We start from the raw sequence: 15,200 nt of genomic DNA, 5'->3' as shown, positions 1-15,200 counted from the left end.
TTAACGACGCGTCCTACCCAGCTCTTCGAAACGCCGGTGTTAAAACGGGGGTAGCTGATGAAGGAAAATGTTCTCTATGTGGCTTGTGTGTTTTCTTTTCTACGTTTTGTTTGCAATGTCCTGTACCCAGATATGCACCTATACATACAGGTGGATGTCGGTATGCACATACCTGTACGTATATATGCATATACTCATTTACTATTTGTTTTTATATATATATATATATCTTTTATCTTTTACTTGTTTCAGTCATTAGATTGCGGCCATGATATATGTATGTACATATGAATGCATATAAGCATATACGTTTGTATGTGTAGAGATGTATGTTTTACATATGGCGAGACATATATGTATGTGTATATATATGTATGTGTGTGTGTGTATATATATATATATATATATATGTATATATATATATATATATATATATATATATACACACATACATGCATTTATTTGCATGTCTACACTTGTACACACACACACACACACACACACACACACACACACACACACACACACACACACACACACTCATATGTTAAATGGCTTGTAGCTGTAATTTCCTGATTAGTAGTGTTCTTATGGTTTTATGAAACCTAGCTTATCAAGGATTAGTGTTGAAGAGTTACATATCAAAGTTCACCGATAATTATAGGCATAAGTAATTAGGTTATAGTTCGGGTGGTGTACGTGAAGATTTCTCTATAGTGTGGTGTAGATGTTCTCTTTCTCACTAATCTTTAGCATTAGATTAAAATTTGCTGGATAACTAATTACTACAATGTTGAAATCAGTTCTGGCTTTATTTTATGAATTTCTGTTCAATAGAGAAAGAACCGGTTTCTAGCCAAGAATTAAGGCCGTTTCATTAGAATTTGATAACATCAACAGAGTAGTCTTTTATGTATGTATGTATGTATGTATGTATGTTGGTATGTTGGTAGGTAGGTAGGTAGGTAGGTAGGTAGGTAGGTAGGTAGGCAGGTATGCATGCTTGCATATATTCTTCTATTCATATTTGAAATCTCGTAAGAAAATGAGCTGGTTTCTAAAAGATACAAAACTCCATCGTTGGAATGTAAATAAGAAAAAATTCACATTTTGAACTTGAGAAAAGTCTTGCATACTTTTACTGCTCCGCTTACAGATTGCATTTGCAATGTATGATACGTATGTCTTACATGTATGTATGTATATTACCTTTTTTTACTTTTACTTATCCGAATTCTCCCTATAATGAAAGAAAGCATGTTGTAAAAATTACCTTCCGCCACTGAAATTTAGATCTAATAACAACAGTAAAAAATTACATGTCAAATTTTTGTATATTTTTACTCTTGAGCTTATAGACTGAATTTTCAATCTGTAAGCAGATTGTTAGCTGGTCATTGCTTTTGACAGAAGACCCAAGATTTTCGAGATTAAACTTAAACGCTTATCTTAATCAAGTTGTACCTATTATTAGAGATACAAATGTGAATTCACAATCTCAGTAGAGAAGCTTTAAGTTTCGAAGCAATTTCTTCTTTCATTCTTTTACTTGTTTCAGTCATCTGACTGCGGCCATACTGGAGCACCGCCTTGGTGAGTTTTAGTCGAACAAATCGACACCAGGACTTATTCTTTGTACTTATTCTATCGGTCTTTTACCGAACCGTTATGGGGACGTAAACACACCAACATCGGTTGTCAAGCGATGATGGTGGGGACAAACACAGACACAAAGACACACATAAACATATACATACATATATATATATATATTTCGGACTTCTTTTCAGTTTCCGTCTACCAAATCCACTCACAAGGCTTTGATCGGCCCGAGGCTGTAGTAGAAGACACTTGCCCAAGGTATCACGCAGTGGGACTGAACCCGGAACCATTTGGTTGGGAAGCAAGCTTCTTACCACACAGCCACGCCTGTTAACTAATATTCTATTTCTCACTAATTTTGAAACAAATGTTTACATTTCAGGGTAGCTAGCCTCTATAACATGACATAATTTGGTTTTATGTGTCCTAAGCAATTATATTAGTTCTGTTATGTTTGCACTGGGCGGAAGTTTTAATGACGACAGTCTATAAATATTATTTGTATAGAACCATCTGTACGTTCTAACGTTTACGTTAGAAATGTTTGTTTGGTCTTTGGCAGTCTTACTTACGGAGGGCATTGCATAACAACACTATGCTGCATTTTGGGGCAACTACTGATCACGAACGTAATATCTTCCATTGGAATCTGATATGTTCAACAGTTCGGTCGAATCTTGAGCCTTTGAGAACTTCACTCTATTTTTCGCTTAATAGTTATTTGATAGTTATCTTCTGCTCTTAAGTTGCAAAAACACAATCTAAAAAAAAGATATTACATGATATAGATGTAACCACAACACGTTAAAAAGAGGTTATTCTTCCTGTCAATATGAGCATTAATTTCGACATATGTCGTACAGTTTATTTACTCGTGAGAAGCCGATGATTCATTCCGTGCCTCTTAAAGTTTACTGCTATATAATATCGTTCAAATGACAAATAGCTTCATCACTCTAAAGTATACACACACTCGTAATCTTTTATTTTTTAAATCTTTTACGTCAGTCATTTGACTGCGCCCATGCTGGAGCACCACCTCGAAGGGTTTTTAGTCGAACAAATCGACCCCAGGACTTATTTATTTTAAAGCCTGGTACTTATTTTATCGGTCTCTTTTGCTGGACCGCTAAGCTGCGGGGACTTAAACACACCAACACCGGTGTGAGCGTGTGTGAGGTGGTATGAAAAGGTTCCCGGACTAGTTATGTTTAATAAAAAAAAATTATTTAAGTTTTAATTTCATCTCCTTCAAAACAGTCACCTTGCGCAGCAATACACCGGTCCCAGCCACTTTTAGAATTCAACCTGAAAGTCGTTTTCCGTAAGTGAGTCAAGGACCTTCGCTCCTGATCTCGACAACGGTATTAAAACGGTGACCTTTGAGCTGCATCATTGAAATTTCCCCCTCCAGATGGAGAAAATAAACAAACCTACCGACAATTTTTAGTAACTCTGAATTCAAGATAATTTAAAGGAATTAAGAATTAATCTCTCAAAGTTAATGTTTATCGCAACATAAACATGGCTGTTCCGTGGGAACCGATGTTACTGCTATGTTTAACCCTAGGAGGACGCCTCCTCCAGCTGGTTATTCGATGCAACCTCTAGCGGACGATGATGATCACAAAGAGGTCGAAACCGTACGGTCTGGTGGTCTCGTGGCAGGAAGATGGTAGGGGTTCACCCCACTACTTGCAATATATATCGGGTGCAGATTGGATTGAGTAACTAACAGGAGGAGGCGTCCTCCAGGGTTTAAAAGTAGCAGTAACGTCGATTCCTAAGGAACAGCCATGTTTATGTGGCGATAAACATTACTTCTCAGTATAGTTACTGTTTTCATCACTCATAGAGATATTTTAACTAGCTAATTTGCTCTCAAAGTTAATTTACGTACTAAAGGAAGTTATCTGAATTATCTGAATTCACTTTTTCAACTACTTTTCCAATTGATTTCATTGGAACCATGTTTAGCTGGGTCGTCACATATATGAATGAATGTAGTCTGTTCTCGTGCTCCTACATGTTGACTCATTTACATGTCTGCAGGTTCATCTATGCACTCTTCTGCGCACATGCATACACACTTGTATACATACACACATGAGTATATACTCCATTCTAATAGTAACGCGCTGGATTTATTCCATATACGATGGTGTATTTTACACCTTATCTAGACTGACCTTCCACTCCTACTTTACTGAAACTTTAACGTTTGACCTCTCACCCGCAATACTGACATATCTCTCATAATTTTTACTTTTATTTTATTAAAAAATTGTTTTATCCTTGTTTTTACCCTTTTATCCATATCTTATTTCTATTCCTTTCTCCCCTTCTCTCTCTCCTATCTCTCCTCTATACACCCACTCACAAAACCCATTTATGTCTATCTTACTTCCTCGTTTTATATACACATTTACAATATGAATCCATTATTCAAAATACTGACAAGATACTGCCTGGATTTACACGTACCTTCATGAAGTACCGACCAACATCCATATCCTCTAGAGAAAGAGGAGTTGTGAACATTATTCTCCTGCGAATTTTATTCCTTGTAAACTGTAGATTTTCTCTATTTAAAATATTCATACCTTGTCTCCGATGACGGTATATCCAGTGCGTAGACATATGTATATTATATGGAAAAATGCGAGCAAGAGAAATGATATTCTTAAGATTATAAACCTGGAAAATTACAGGACAAGTTATTACACTTGGAAAGGTTCAAGACAACTTATTACATCTGGTAAGGTACAGAACAAGAAAATTTTTACTTAAAATATTGCAGCTAAGGATAAAATTTCAAATAAAATATTTAGATTTAGAAAATATAAGCCTTTATTAAAACTAAAAATTTTATTACAAGTTATTACTTCTATTTGTTATCACCTGTTACTTCTATTAGAATTAAAAAATAGCTCGAAATATTTTTGCCCCTAAAAAAAATTCATTTTTTAAATTATCAATTATGATCAGAAATTTGAAAATAGGTTATAAAAAATAATAGTAGCACATAATTAGTTCGTACAATAAATTGACAAATACAAAAATTAGCTATATACTACAGTAAAATCTACCTATAACGATAAATTCACAGTAAAATTAGTCTTGAGCCAATGCCTATATTTTACATAATGAATTTGTCTACCATATATACTATTCTACTTTGCATAAAACTTTAGCTATATTGGTACTTCTGGCTCTCATTTTTTAAGTATTGTAGAATGTCGATATTTTAACAAAATATGTACCTTTTTTAATAATAATGTTACTCTGTAAATTGAAATCAAATAATTTTTAATATTCAAATTTTATCCTTAGCTGCAATATTGTAAATAAAAATTTTCTTGTTCTGTACTTTACCAGATGTAATAAGTTGTACTGGACTTTTCCAAGTGTAATGACTTGTCCTGTAATTTTCCAGGTTAATAATCTTAAGAATATTATTTCTCTTGCTCGTATCTTCCCATGTAATCCATGTTTTTTCCAGGCTATGCTATCATGCTAATTAATAATGTGTCAAATGTGTCAATTAGCGGTGTTGCTGATAATTTTTCCTTACCCCAATGGCGCCGGCGATATATATGAAAAGTCTTTTTATAGAACTATATTCATAAAAAGTATAGAACTATATTATCACCCCCAAATTTGAGAAACAAACACTCTTTTTTCTTTTAAAACTGCATTGCATGGGATTGATACCATGAAATTCCTCGAATTTAAGTTTAATTAGTCTGTTTTTAAAATACAAAAGTTAATTATATTTATATTCAATTTTTTGCCTTACTTATATTTCTTTTCCTGATATTTTACCTCACAACGTTTTTGACCCAAATTTTTCTTGCATGGGATCAAAACTATAAAATTCCCCATGCTTTCTTCTGTCATTGAAGCTAAGATAAAATATATTTTGCTTTTAAAATAAAGAAAAGTTGTTTAGATCTAAACTTGATTGGTGGCGTTACTTACTCTCCTATAACGTAGCTCCAAATTTTGATGTAAACTTTTTTCTACTGGACCAAATCACAATTTTTTAATGCCAAAATGTAGCTAGAAACCAGTCCTCTTCAAAAATTTGAACAGTTTTCAATTTGGTTAAGAACTGAATTAATTAGTGACAAGCTCTGAAAGATGCTATGTGTGAGTAAATTGCAGCTTTAAGAATATTATTCAACTACTGCCGTAGTTGAATGATATTTACACACACACACACACACACACACACACACACACACACACACACACACACACACACACACACACACACACACACACACACACATATAAAACAAAGACTGTGACACCAGAATTGATAGTGTGGGATAGAGCTCTGACAGTACAAGTCATGATTGTTTGATCTCACTGGAAGCTACCGATCCAAAAGATGAAAGACAGACGGAGTCCATATGCGGGCAATTTTGACAGGAGATTCTCATACCAGATTCGGCTGAAAATTTGCAGATGTCGAAAGATACAACATTGTTTCTATTGAATTTCTCTGAGCTAAAGCCCACTGGTGAGTGATATAAGAAAAAGTTGGTCTCTTGTAGATCTAGCTTTACGAAAACCGTAATAGTAGAGGGAGAGAAAGAGGGGAGAGGAGGAAGAGAGTGGGAGAGAGAGCGAGAGAGAGCGAGAAAAGAAGAAAGAGAAAGAGAGAGAGAGTCATTGCTAATGATTGTCTTCATTTCCTTTGGGATGCAATAGGACGATTGTTGGTAGGGCCAGGGAAGTTCCAAAGATCAGGCTATATGCCTTTAGAGAGAGAGAGAAAGAGAGAGAGAGAGAGAAAGAGAGAGAGAGAGAGAAAGAGAGAGAGAGAGAGAAAGAGAGAAAGAGAGAGAGAGAAAGAGAGAGAGAGAGAGAGAGAGAGAGAGAGAGAGAGAGAGAGAGAGAGAGAGTGAAAAGTTTTGTGGTTTTAGAGGCTAGATCTAGAGCGTATTGCTTGAGGGTAATGGAAAGGGCGTTGTAACAGCTGGAAGTGGATACATTTAGATGAGATTTATTAAGGGCGTGTCGTGTGGAGTTGGATGTAAAGTGGGTGTCAAAAGCGGAGGTTTTCTCCCCAGAAGTAGTGCTCACAGAAGCCTTATGGTTAGAAAGTGGAACAAAGGAAGAGTTTAGCAAAGTTTGTAGAGATTCTACAGTAGATCCTTATGGTAGGGCGATGCACGGAGGCACTCTTCAGGGATAGTGGAATTATCAGAGTTACCAGATCTTGTAAGAGTCTGTTTTTAGAGCCGGTCAATTTCTCTGCGTTGTATGTGTTCAATTCTTGCCTGAACTACTACCGCACAAGCCATGAATAAGCTACTTAAGTTGTGCTTGAAATATAGAGGGACATGTCCAAGAGGGTGGACTCAGTCACACGTCTAGCTGTTTCTGATGGGGTTGGAGTGAAGTATAAGTGTTATGAGGGACAGTTAACATAAAATTGGCGGAGTTCCAATCTGTCGGGTAATTTGTAATATAATATTTGAGTGTGGCAAGCATTATGTAGTTTGCCGATGTGTATTGAGTAGCAGAGCCGTCTTAGCAGCGTTATTGGCTCCCGGGCAGATCACTATACTGGACCCTATATTTCATTGACAGAAAGCCACAACATACATAGATCAAAATTGGGTCCCTTAGACCTGTGGTGACCCCGAGCAACTGCTCAGTCTATCCATGTATTAAGACAGCAGAGTGGAATAGTCACAATGAGGCAGTAGTCAGACAACTCAATAGGTACTGAAACAGATATGGTAAAGTTTGGATTTGGAGGTGAGAACAAAACTCCAGTAGTGTTTGTGTGTCGGTAAGGCATGTCTGCAGGAGTTGAAACAAATTAGTGTACAGAGTTGCGGGTTGCACAAAAGATTTGGTTTCCGTACTACGAGACATCAGTACGAGGCTAGTGTGAGAGCTAAGAGGAGTTGTGAGCATTAAAGTCAACAAGGACGATGATGTCAGGGGAAAAGGAATTGAGATATGGATATATATGTCTTTAGTATAGGAGGAGATGTGATCGAAGTTGTTGGTTCGAGGAGTTAGGATATCCGCAGAAGAGGCAGATGCATTTGGAGGAATAGGCGGGGGGGGGGGGGGTGAGATTTTGAGCCAGAATAACTGAGGTCATTGTTGCTGATATCAGATAAGACAGGTGACAAGGTGGACGGAGTCTCTGGGTGCGCAGGCTCTACGTTTCGGAGTGAAGATTGAGCAAAGTGTGTGGCATGGTCAACAGAAATAGATTATAAATAGAAGTTGGAGAATTCATGCGTCGGCGATAAATTAGGTTGTGGGATTTACATGTTAGTAAGAGGTGACATAAGAGGTCTAGGTTGGAAGGCAATCTACGGAGAAGTTGAATAAGCTCTGTGTTTTTTTTTGTTTTGTTTTTAGGAAATGTAAATGGTGACGGTGTGTTGAGAGGTCAAGGAAAATTCCGACCGGGAAGCCGGTCCAATTGCTAACAACAGAACGAATTTCACGAAACTGAGCGGCGTTATGTGCCTAAAACTGTGCTTTATTTCTTTCTCACTGTAAGTGTATGTATATATATATATATATATATATATATATATATATATATATATATACCGAGAGACAGAAATAAAAACATCTTCGTAATTTTGTTCTGTTTGTTTTTTATTTGTTCAAATGGATATATACTTATATACATACATACATACATACATACATATATATATGTGTGTGTGTGTGTAACTTCTGAGGGAAGAAAACGTGTGTAATGCGTCTATGTGTGTATCTGTGTGTGTCTGTGGTTGTTCGTGTGTGTGTGTGAGTGCGTGCGTATCTGTGTAAATATTTACCTCTAGTGATATTTCCTCTGCATCATAATAAACACCGTCTTAGGTGTTGTGATGATTTACTCCTGACTGAGTTTTTTTCCCTCTAATAAACTAACTTAATCGCTCGCTTACCTTTGTAGAAACCAAGTGACTTACCGAGGGATCTTGTAACAATATAATCACGCTTCAACAAAGGTATACGGTAATTCAAAACGTATTTGGTAGAATCATTCTTGCTGAGAATGTTTGCGTCTTCTGTTTTAGTGTCTGAATAGTCCACTTCGTAATTCCGTTGGTGTAATTTTTTATTTACTGTTGAATGGTCCATAACAGTAACCATTTAATGCGACATTTGGTTTCGTATTCCTGTTTGCATTTGTTACGGTTTGCGATGTTTTCCAGCATACTGCTCGATTTAAATTGTTTGCAAATGAAAAGAAGTTGATGACAGCGTTCATTGCTATCAAGCCTCAAGATCACGTTGGTAATATACAAGGCGCTCATCACGCAACATGGCTGCATTTTCATTATTAACAAAACTATAAGGCGGCGAGCTAGCAGAATCGTTAGAGCGTTGGGTAAAATACTTTGTAGCATTCACTTCGGCTCTCTTCGCTCTGAGTTCAAATCCCACCAAAACCAATTTTGCCTTTCATACTTTTGGGGTTGGTAAAATAAAGCACCAGCCAACTATTGGGCTCGATGGTATTGACTAAGCTTCTCCCCTTGAAATTGCTGACCTTGTGTCTGAATTAGAAACAATTATTATCAATGATATAAAATATTTAAAAAATGGTTAAAATTATAACCATATTATGTTCACGTTGATTTGATGTCTTAGAACTTCACTCACATCTACATAACACCAATAACATTGCCATAGCAGCGGAAAACCAGACAAATTACTCCTGCATAAAGATCTATTTTCATTGAGTGCATTTCCAGACTGCTAAGCACGGAAGACGAGATATGTCTCTTCGTTTAACGTCTTTTCTTTCCTATTTGGACATCACCTTATTAGTGGCGCTATGATTATATACCATGGCTTATTCTTCTCATTTTATTATGGTTGTATGTGTAGTAGGCCTAACACATCGCCCTGTTTAACACCATTACCTGGTCTTTGGGTGTCCTTAGTGGAATTCACTCAGTTGCAAGCATCAGTTTCCCCACTGCTCACGTTAAAAAGGCAGAAATTGACGCGTAGATGTTCAAGCCGAGCATTAGCTGCCTCAATTTCATCAGTCTAGGGGATTCTACACAGGTTTCTCTCGGTGCTATTTATCACCTACATTATCAGCATCATTTAATTAGCTAAGGTGATCAACAATGTGATATAATGAGCAGTTATTGCTTCACGGGGCAATAAGAGCGTCTATGTGATCGATTGTCCTGCGAGAAATAGCAGCAAAATCTCTTTGGAATCTCATCCCATCACCTGGAAAAATATGACCGACACATTGAATAAAGCAGATATAAAGATATATGTATGAAAAATATACTCCCATCCAAACCAGAAAAGGTACCCTTGAATGTCTTTGTTCAAAATGTGCTAAACAAGAACAACAACAATAACAAATTATTGTTCGAGCCAAATAATAAACTTCTTTGTGTTCATTCGACTTGCTAAAACTAATAACCAAATCGCTCTCGAATCAAACACCATTGTTTTAAAAAAAGACAAGTGACATTAGATGTGTGGTTCTAGATGCACATTGCCTGCAAAATAAAAGGTGAGTAGGGCACGGTTCGAACACTTTTTATGTCATATATCTGCTTAATCAGAGCCGACCTGGCCAAATCAACAATAGCAACGTTAACCAAGTGTTGTTTGAGTCGACTACGCAATCTCTACATATTGGGTCTACTTGTTAGAAATAACTGAGAAATCTCCCTCAAATCGTAACACACACACACACGCGCACGCACGCGCGCGCGCATCAGACACGCCCGTTGCTTAAATCTAAGTTACCCATGACCCAGCAAGCCTATAATTGTAGGTGTAATCATTCCATTGCCTTTCAATTTTTTTTCAGACAAAGAGTATCTGAGACTCCCTTAGCCAGTGTGTTCTTCTTTGCTCTTCCTTTATTCAAGAAACTACATGGTTTGAAGGAGATTTTGCTGTTATGTGTAACAGGTCAAACATTGGTTTGTAGAACGACTGTACATAACAAATACATTTTTAATCAAGAAAGGATAAAAATTAGTACAAATAAGATTTCTGTCTCTCAAGTAATTCATATATTTCTTCACACTGCGTAAACTTCAGCTAAATTATCTCACAACATTATTGTACTAAATTTCTATTGTTTTTGAAGGAAAATACATTTACTTCAATTCGTGCGGAATTCTATTTCCATCGTATTTGTTCTAAAAAAAAAACCCTCCCGAATAAACAAAAATAGATAAAGCCATGTTGTTATTTCAATTTAAAGACTCAATCAATGATAAATGGTTTATTTTTGCTGAAACAAAATGAAGGCCAATATCTCTAAATCTACACGTATTTCATTAAATTAGTTTCGAAGAAAAGCAGTGCATAAATTGACATAACGAACCATTAGAAAGGATTCAATGCGAAGTCATTCAATATTTTGGATTCAGAGGTTGCAGACTGTGTACTCCGTCATGCAAAGGTATGTAGTGAAACTACTATCGCCATTATATATAAACAAGTGCGGGCGTAGCGGAGAGCAGCCATCTGTATCCATCACGTGACTGATTATTATTTGAAGCGGCAACTGCCTCGTACCGTTCCCACCAGAACGCAAACTGACCAACCGTGGCCCCTAATAAGGTCACGTGATGAAGTGTTTTTCAGATGCTCTCTGTAGCCTACCTTCAGCTATAAATAGACTAAATTATACCCGGCAAATTCGTCGCGCCACAGATCCTAGATCTGGCCGGTGTTGACCACACACGCGTAACACAGCAGCAACCAGTTCCAGCGACGTCCAACTACGACTACCAGCACCTCCGCCAGCGTCAACATGACTTCTACGTACACCAGCTACCAACAGCTAACCGCGGCACATCTCTCTTCGATTATGTTTGTGTGATTCATCTTCACCACGATAAATAATAGACAAGAACCTAGCCTGCGAAGAACATCTGTATTCAGGAACCCGGCCCGGCATGGAAACCCTAACATCACGACGAGTGATCGCTCTGCCCCACACGCCTCAACTTCTTACATACAGACTCTTACTATTGTGTACTCTAAGAACTGGCAAATTCTTATATGTGTTACTGACTCTTTTTCTATCCGCTGTATCTCACGCATACACATACATGTATCACTTACACACACTCTTTTCTTAACACGACGGCCTGTCTTTTATTGTGTTTTCATTATGTCGCATTCACACTCACACACAGACATACATTTTAATGCTACAATAAATATTACTGTTATTCATCTTTATCGGTTGTGTCCTATCTTGTATCTTACTGGCATTTACGAATTCACTATGTTATCGAAGTATAACATATTTATATCATTTGATATATTTTTGTGTTCGACCGTGTGACGCGTTTAATAAAAGGAGCCCTGTTTTCCCATTCGTCACCATTTCTCCTTTTTGGTTCGCACGGTCGTTCTTACAGGTATATCGTTTGGGTGTAGTATAAGGACTAGATTATCTACTCAGACACATAAGTGTAGAATATAATTGCTGAATATATACTGTTTAGATAGAAGTGACAAGTTATAAATAAAGATTTTATCAACTATGATTATTGATAAGAAAAAAAGCTTCGATGTTTTATACAATAATCTCCATCTTATGTCTCTCTAGTAGTGCTCAATTATTGTTTGAATGGGTGATTAATATAAAAATTGTTTTAGTATAAAATCCTTGCTGTTAAAATATTCTCGTGTATTGTGTGATGCTTACTTTTAAGCAATGACGTCAATGATTAGTAACTGGTGAAGGGATGCAATTGAGACAATAGGGTGCAGGATTAAAGGACTTACAGTATATAGCTTTGATTACCTTAAATATAATTTCAAGATATGTCGAATTTACTTTTCATACCTTCATGGTTTATGTCATAAATGACACCTATAATCAATTAACCAAGGATCCACGAATGTTACTGCCATCAGCCTTTTAACAGTGTCAACTGAAGGCTAGGGTAGAAAATAGTGAATTAGAATCTTACAAATATAAAAATATGGTGCTATTTCTTTAAATATGAAGTCATTTCAAGAGACACCATTAGACTAGTAAGATGTGTTTGTTGATTATAATGAATTCGCAGACAAAATCCTATTTTAGTAGAGGTCTATTGATAGAAGGAATAACTGACAATTGATGTATTTATTAGTGTTGTATTATTATTACAATATTAACGAGCAATAGGTAAAAGAGAACAGGGTAGATTTAATCTATTACCAGATTTAACACTGCCAACTAGTTCATATGTGCGCTTAGCAGAGATACATAGGCTGCAAGGCTCCAGTTAAAGGATAATTTCTTTTCGCTCTACCAGTTCCGGAGGCCATATGAACACAATTGGAGCTATTCTTCTTCTCCTGATTAAAATAAAATAATGCCGTGTGTAATGTAGCCCATCTCTACGCACTTATTTGAAATCCTGTCTCGGTCGACATCTGTCATGCCTCTGAAGTCGATAAAATAAGTACCTGATAAAATAAGTAAAAACAAGTGCCGGTTTTTATAGATTGTTCTTTTTCCCAATGTATGTCTCTGTACTTCCCTCAGTGTGGCACCAATAACGGTACACTGAGGGAGATAAACAGTAAAATCGTCTGAGAGGAAGATATGGGATAATTTTTACCCCTGCCTTAGCGAAGGCAGAGGTGTTGTCTTCAGTCGACTTTGTTTGTTTGTCCGTGGACAAGATGTCTCAAGAAACGTTGGATGGATTTGAATGAAACTTTCAGGGATGTTTGGCCTCGTGACTAGCATGAGCTAATTAGATTTTGGGATCGATCTGGTTCTGGACAAGGATTCTGGATTATTTTTCCTGTTTTTTTTATTTAACTTAATTTTTGAGAGCGGTCGGGTTCATTTTTAGTATTCTCATTTATAAGAGCAGTCGAGTTTATTTCAGATATTCTCATTTTAAAAGTCATCTCTGGCTAATCGTTGAGAGGACGTTGGTGTTGCCTTGGCGGTGGTTTTCGCTCTCTGAATGCTCTTGTTTTACATGCATTTACGCTTTGTCAGTTGAATCGAACCAAGTGTATTACTTGATAAAAGGTAAAGTTGACTCCAGCAAGACATGAAGTAAACTAAACTTAATAAATCATTTATCCTCTTCCCGCTTCGTATCGAACAAGCTCATATAATTTTCCTCTCTTATTATTTCTTGCAAACTCTTTCAAACCAATTTCCAATCACACAGCCGTCACCCAATACTTCATTCAGAAGACTATATAAACTTCCGATTTTTCTAAAGAAAATAAAATCCCCACATCAACAACTTTACAGATACTTTTATGTATTTCACTATTTCATAACCGAAAGTTGCAGGAACTCTAGAGAAAAATTGTATTAAAAGCTCGTCGAAGTCAATGCGCTTTGTGTATGATTAAAACAAGGAGTAAAACTCTAACATGTCTTGCAAGCTTAGTGCACATAGTTTCTGAAAAGGCACTGTATGTGAGTATAGTTGATGGCATTAAGGTAATTAATGAGTATTGTTTCTTAACTCACCATACTGAATTCAAGTTCTCTTTGAGGCTTGATCTATGATAGAATACATGGACTTTATGTGTATTTGGGCTTTATGCATTCTTTAAGTTTCTTTATACAATAATTTCTAAGAAGGCACCAGTAGAATGTAGAGCATTTATATTCTATAATTTATAGCATAAACTATATTATATACTCAGCATTCCCAAAGTGGGCAGTATTGCAGCCCCCCACCCTGGGGCGGTGGAAAGTTTCAAGGGAGCGTTGAAGAAAAGTGGGGCTATAATGGGGGTAGCGATTCATGAAAAAAACAACAAAATAATGGGTTCACTAGGTTAAGTTTTATTTGTGAAATACAGTTGCTTTGAATTTGCTTCAGAAAGAGGTCTACGTTTGTGATGGTTATTGGAGTGGGAGTCTTTAAGAAGGAATCAAGATATCTGACAGAGTAGATAGATTCTTATAATTTATATTCATTTAGGTAGCTTGCGTTGGTCTTATTGTCAGTCTGGATTCACAACTCCCAGTGCATACCTATTCTACGTCAAAGTGAATAAAATAAATAAAGCTATAAAAGCTATACCTGAGCTTATAGCTTTTTCACGTAGTCAAAAAAAAAAAAATGAAAGAAAAAAGACATGCATGTCGCATATTACATACGTTAGACATTTTAAACTGACAGCAGTTCGAGTACTGTAACAGACTTACACAACGGTACACAAAATAATACCCAGTAAACAGTACATTATACACAATCGCAACTCATTACTATGGCACAACTTACGCTACGCAAACGCTACACAACAAACTGATGAAACGCTAAAATAACACCAGAAACAGTAAAATCTCTACAACAAAGTAAATCATCTCACATCCACAAAAAAGGCAATTTTACACGTACATACACGCGCACTCAGACGCATACAAGATCGTACGCGCATACAGCTCAACAATATGGTAGTGCATCTGTTGATGCATTTAAAATCATTATAACCAGCGGAACTCGTGTAGCTTCCATGTGTAATAAAAGGTCTTATTTATATTTTGATACATAAATCTATAGATCTTCATGATACTGTTTCAATGTTAAAAACTTCAATTATGTATTCGATTTCCTTATTGAATA

The 15,200-nt window shown here is 36.4% G+C and overlaps 1 protein-coding gene across 1 annotated transcript in view; it reads right to left on the bottom strand.

Annotated features, from left to right (window-relative positions):
• Positions 1 to 8,868, bottom strand: part of LOC106877051 (testis-specific serine/threonine-protein kinase 3) — a 16,563-nt gene extending 7,695 nt beyond the window's left edge. The window contains exon 1 of the mRNA XM_014925837.3: positions 8,565 to 8,868. Coding sequence (XP_014781323.1) covers positions 8,565 to 8,748 — 184 coding nt within the window. The 5' untranslated portion in view covers positions 8,749 to 8,868. The remainder of the gene's footprint in view (positions 1 to 8,564) is intronic.
• Positions 8,869 to 15,200: the final 6,332 nt, after the last annotated feature.

This window comes from Octopus bimaculoides, chromosome 2 (assembly GCF_046866305.1).
Source record: "Octopus bimaculoides isolate indiv1 chromosome 2, ASM4686630v1, whole genome shotgun sequence".
Lineage (NCBI taxonomy): Eukaryota > Metazoa > Mollusca > Cephalopoda > Octopoda > Octopodidae > Octopus > Octopus bimaculoides.
This window is presented reverse-complemented; position numbering and strand designations above follow the sequence as displayed.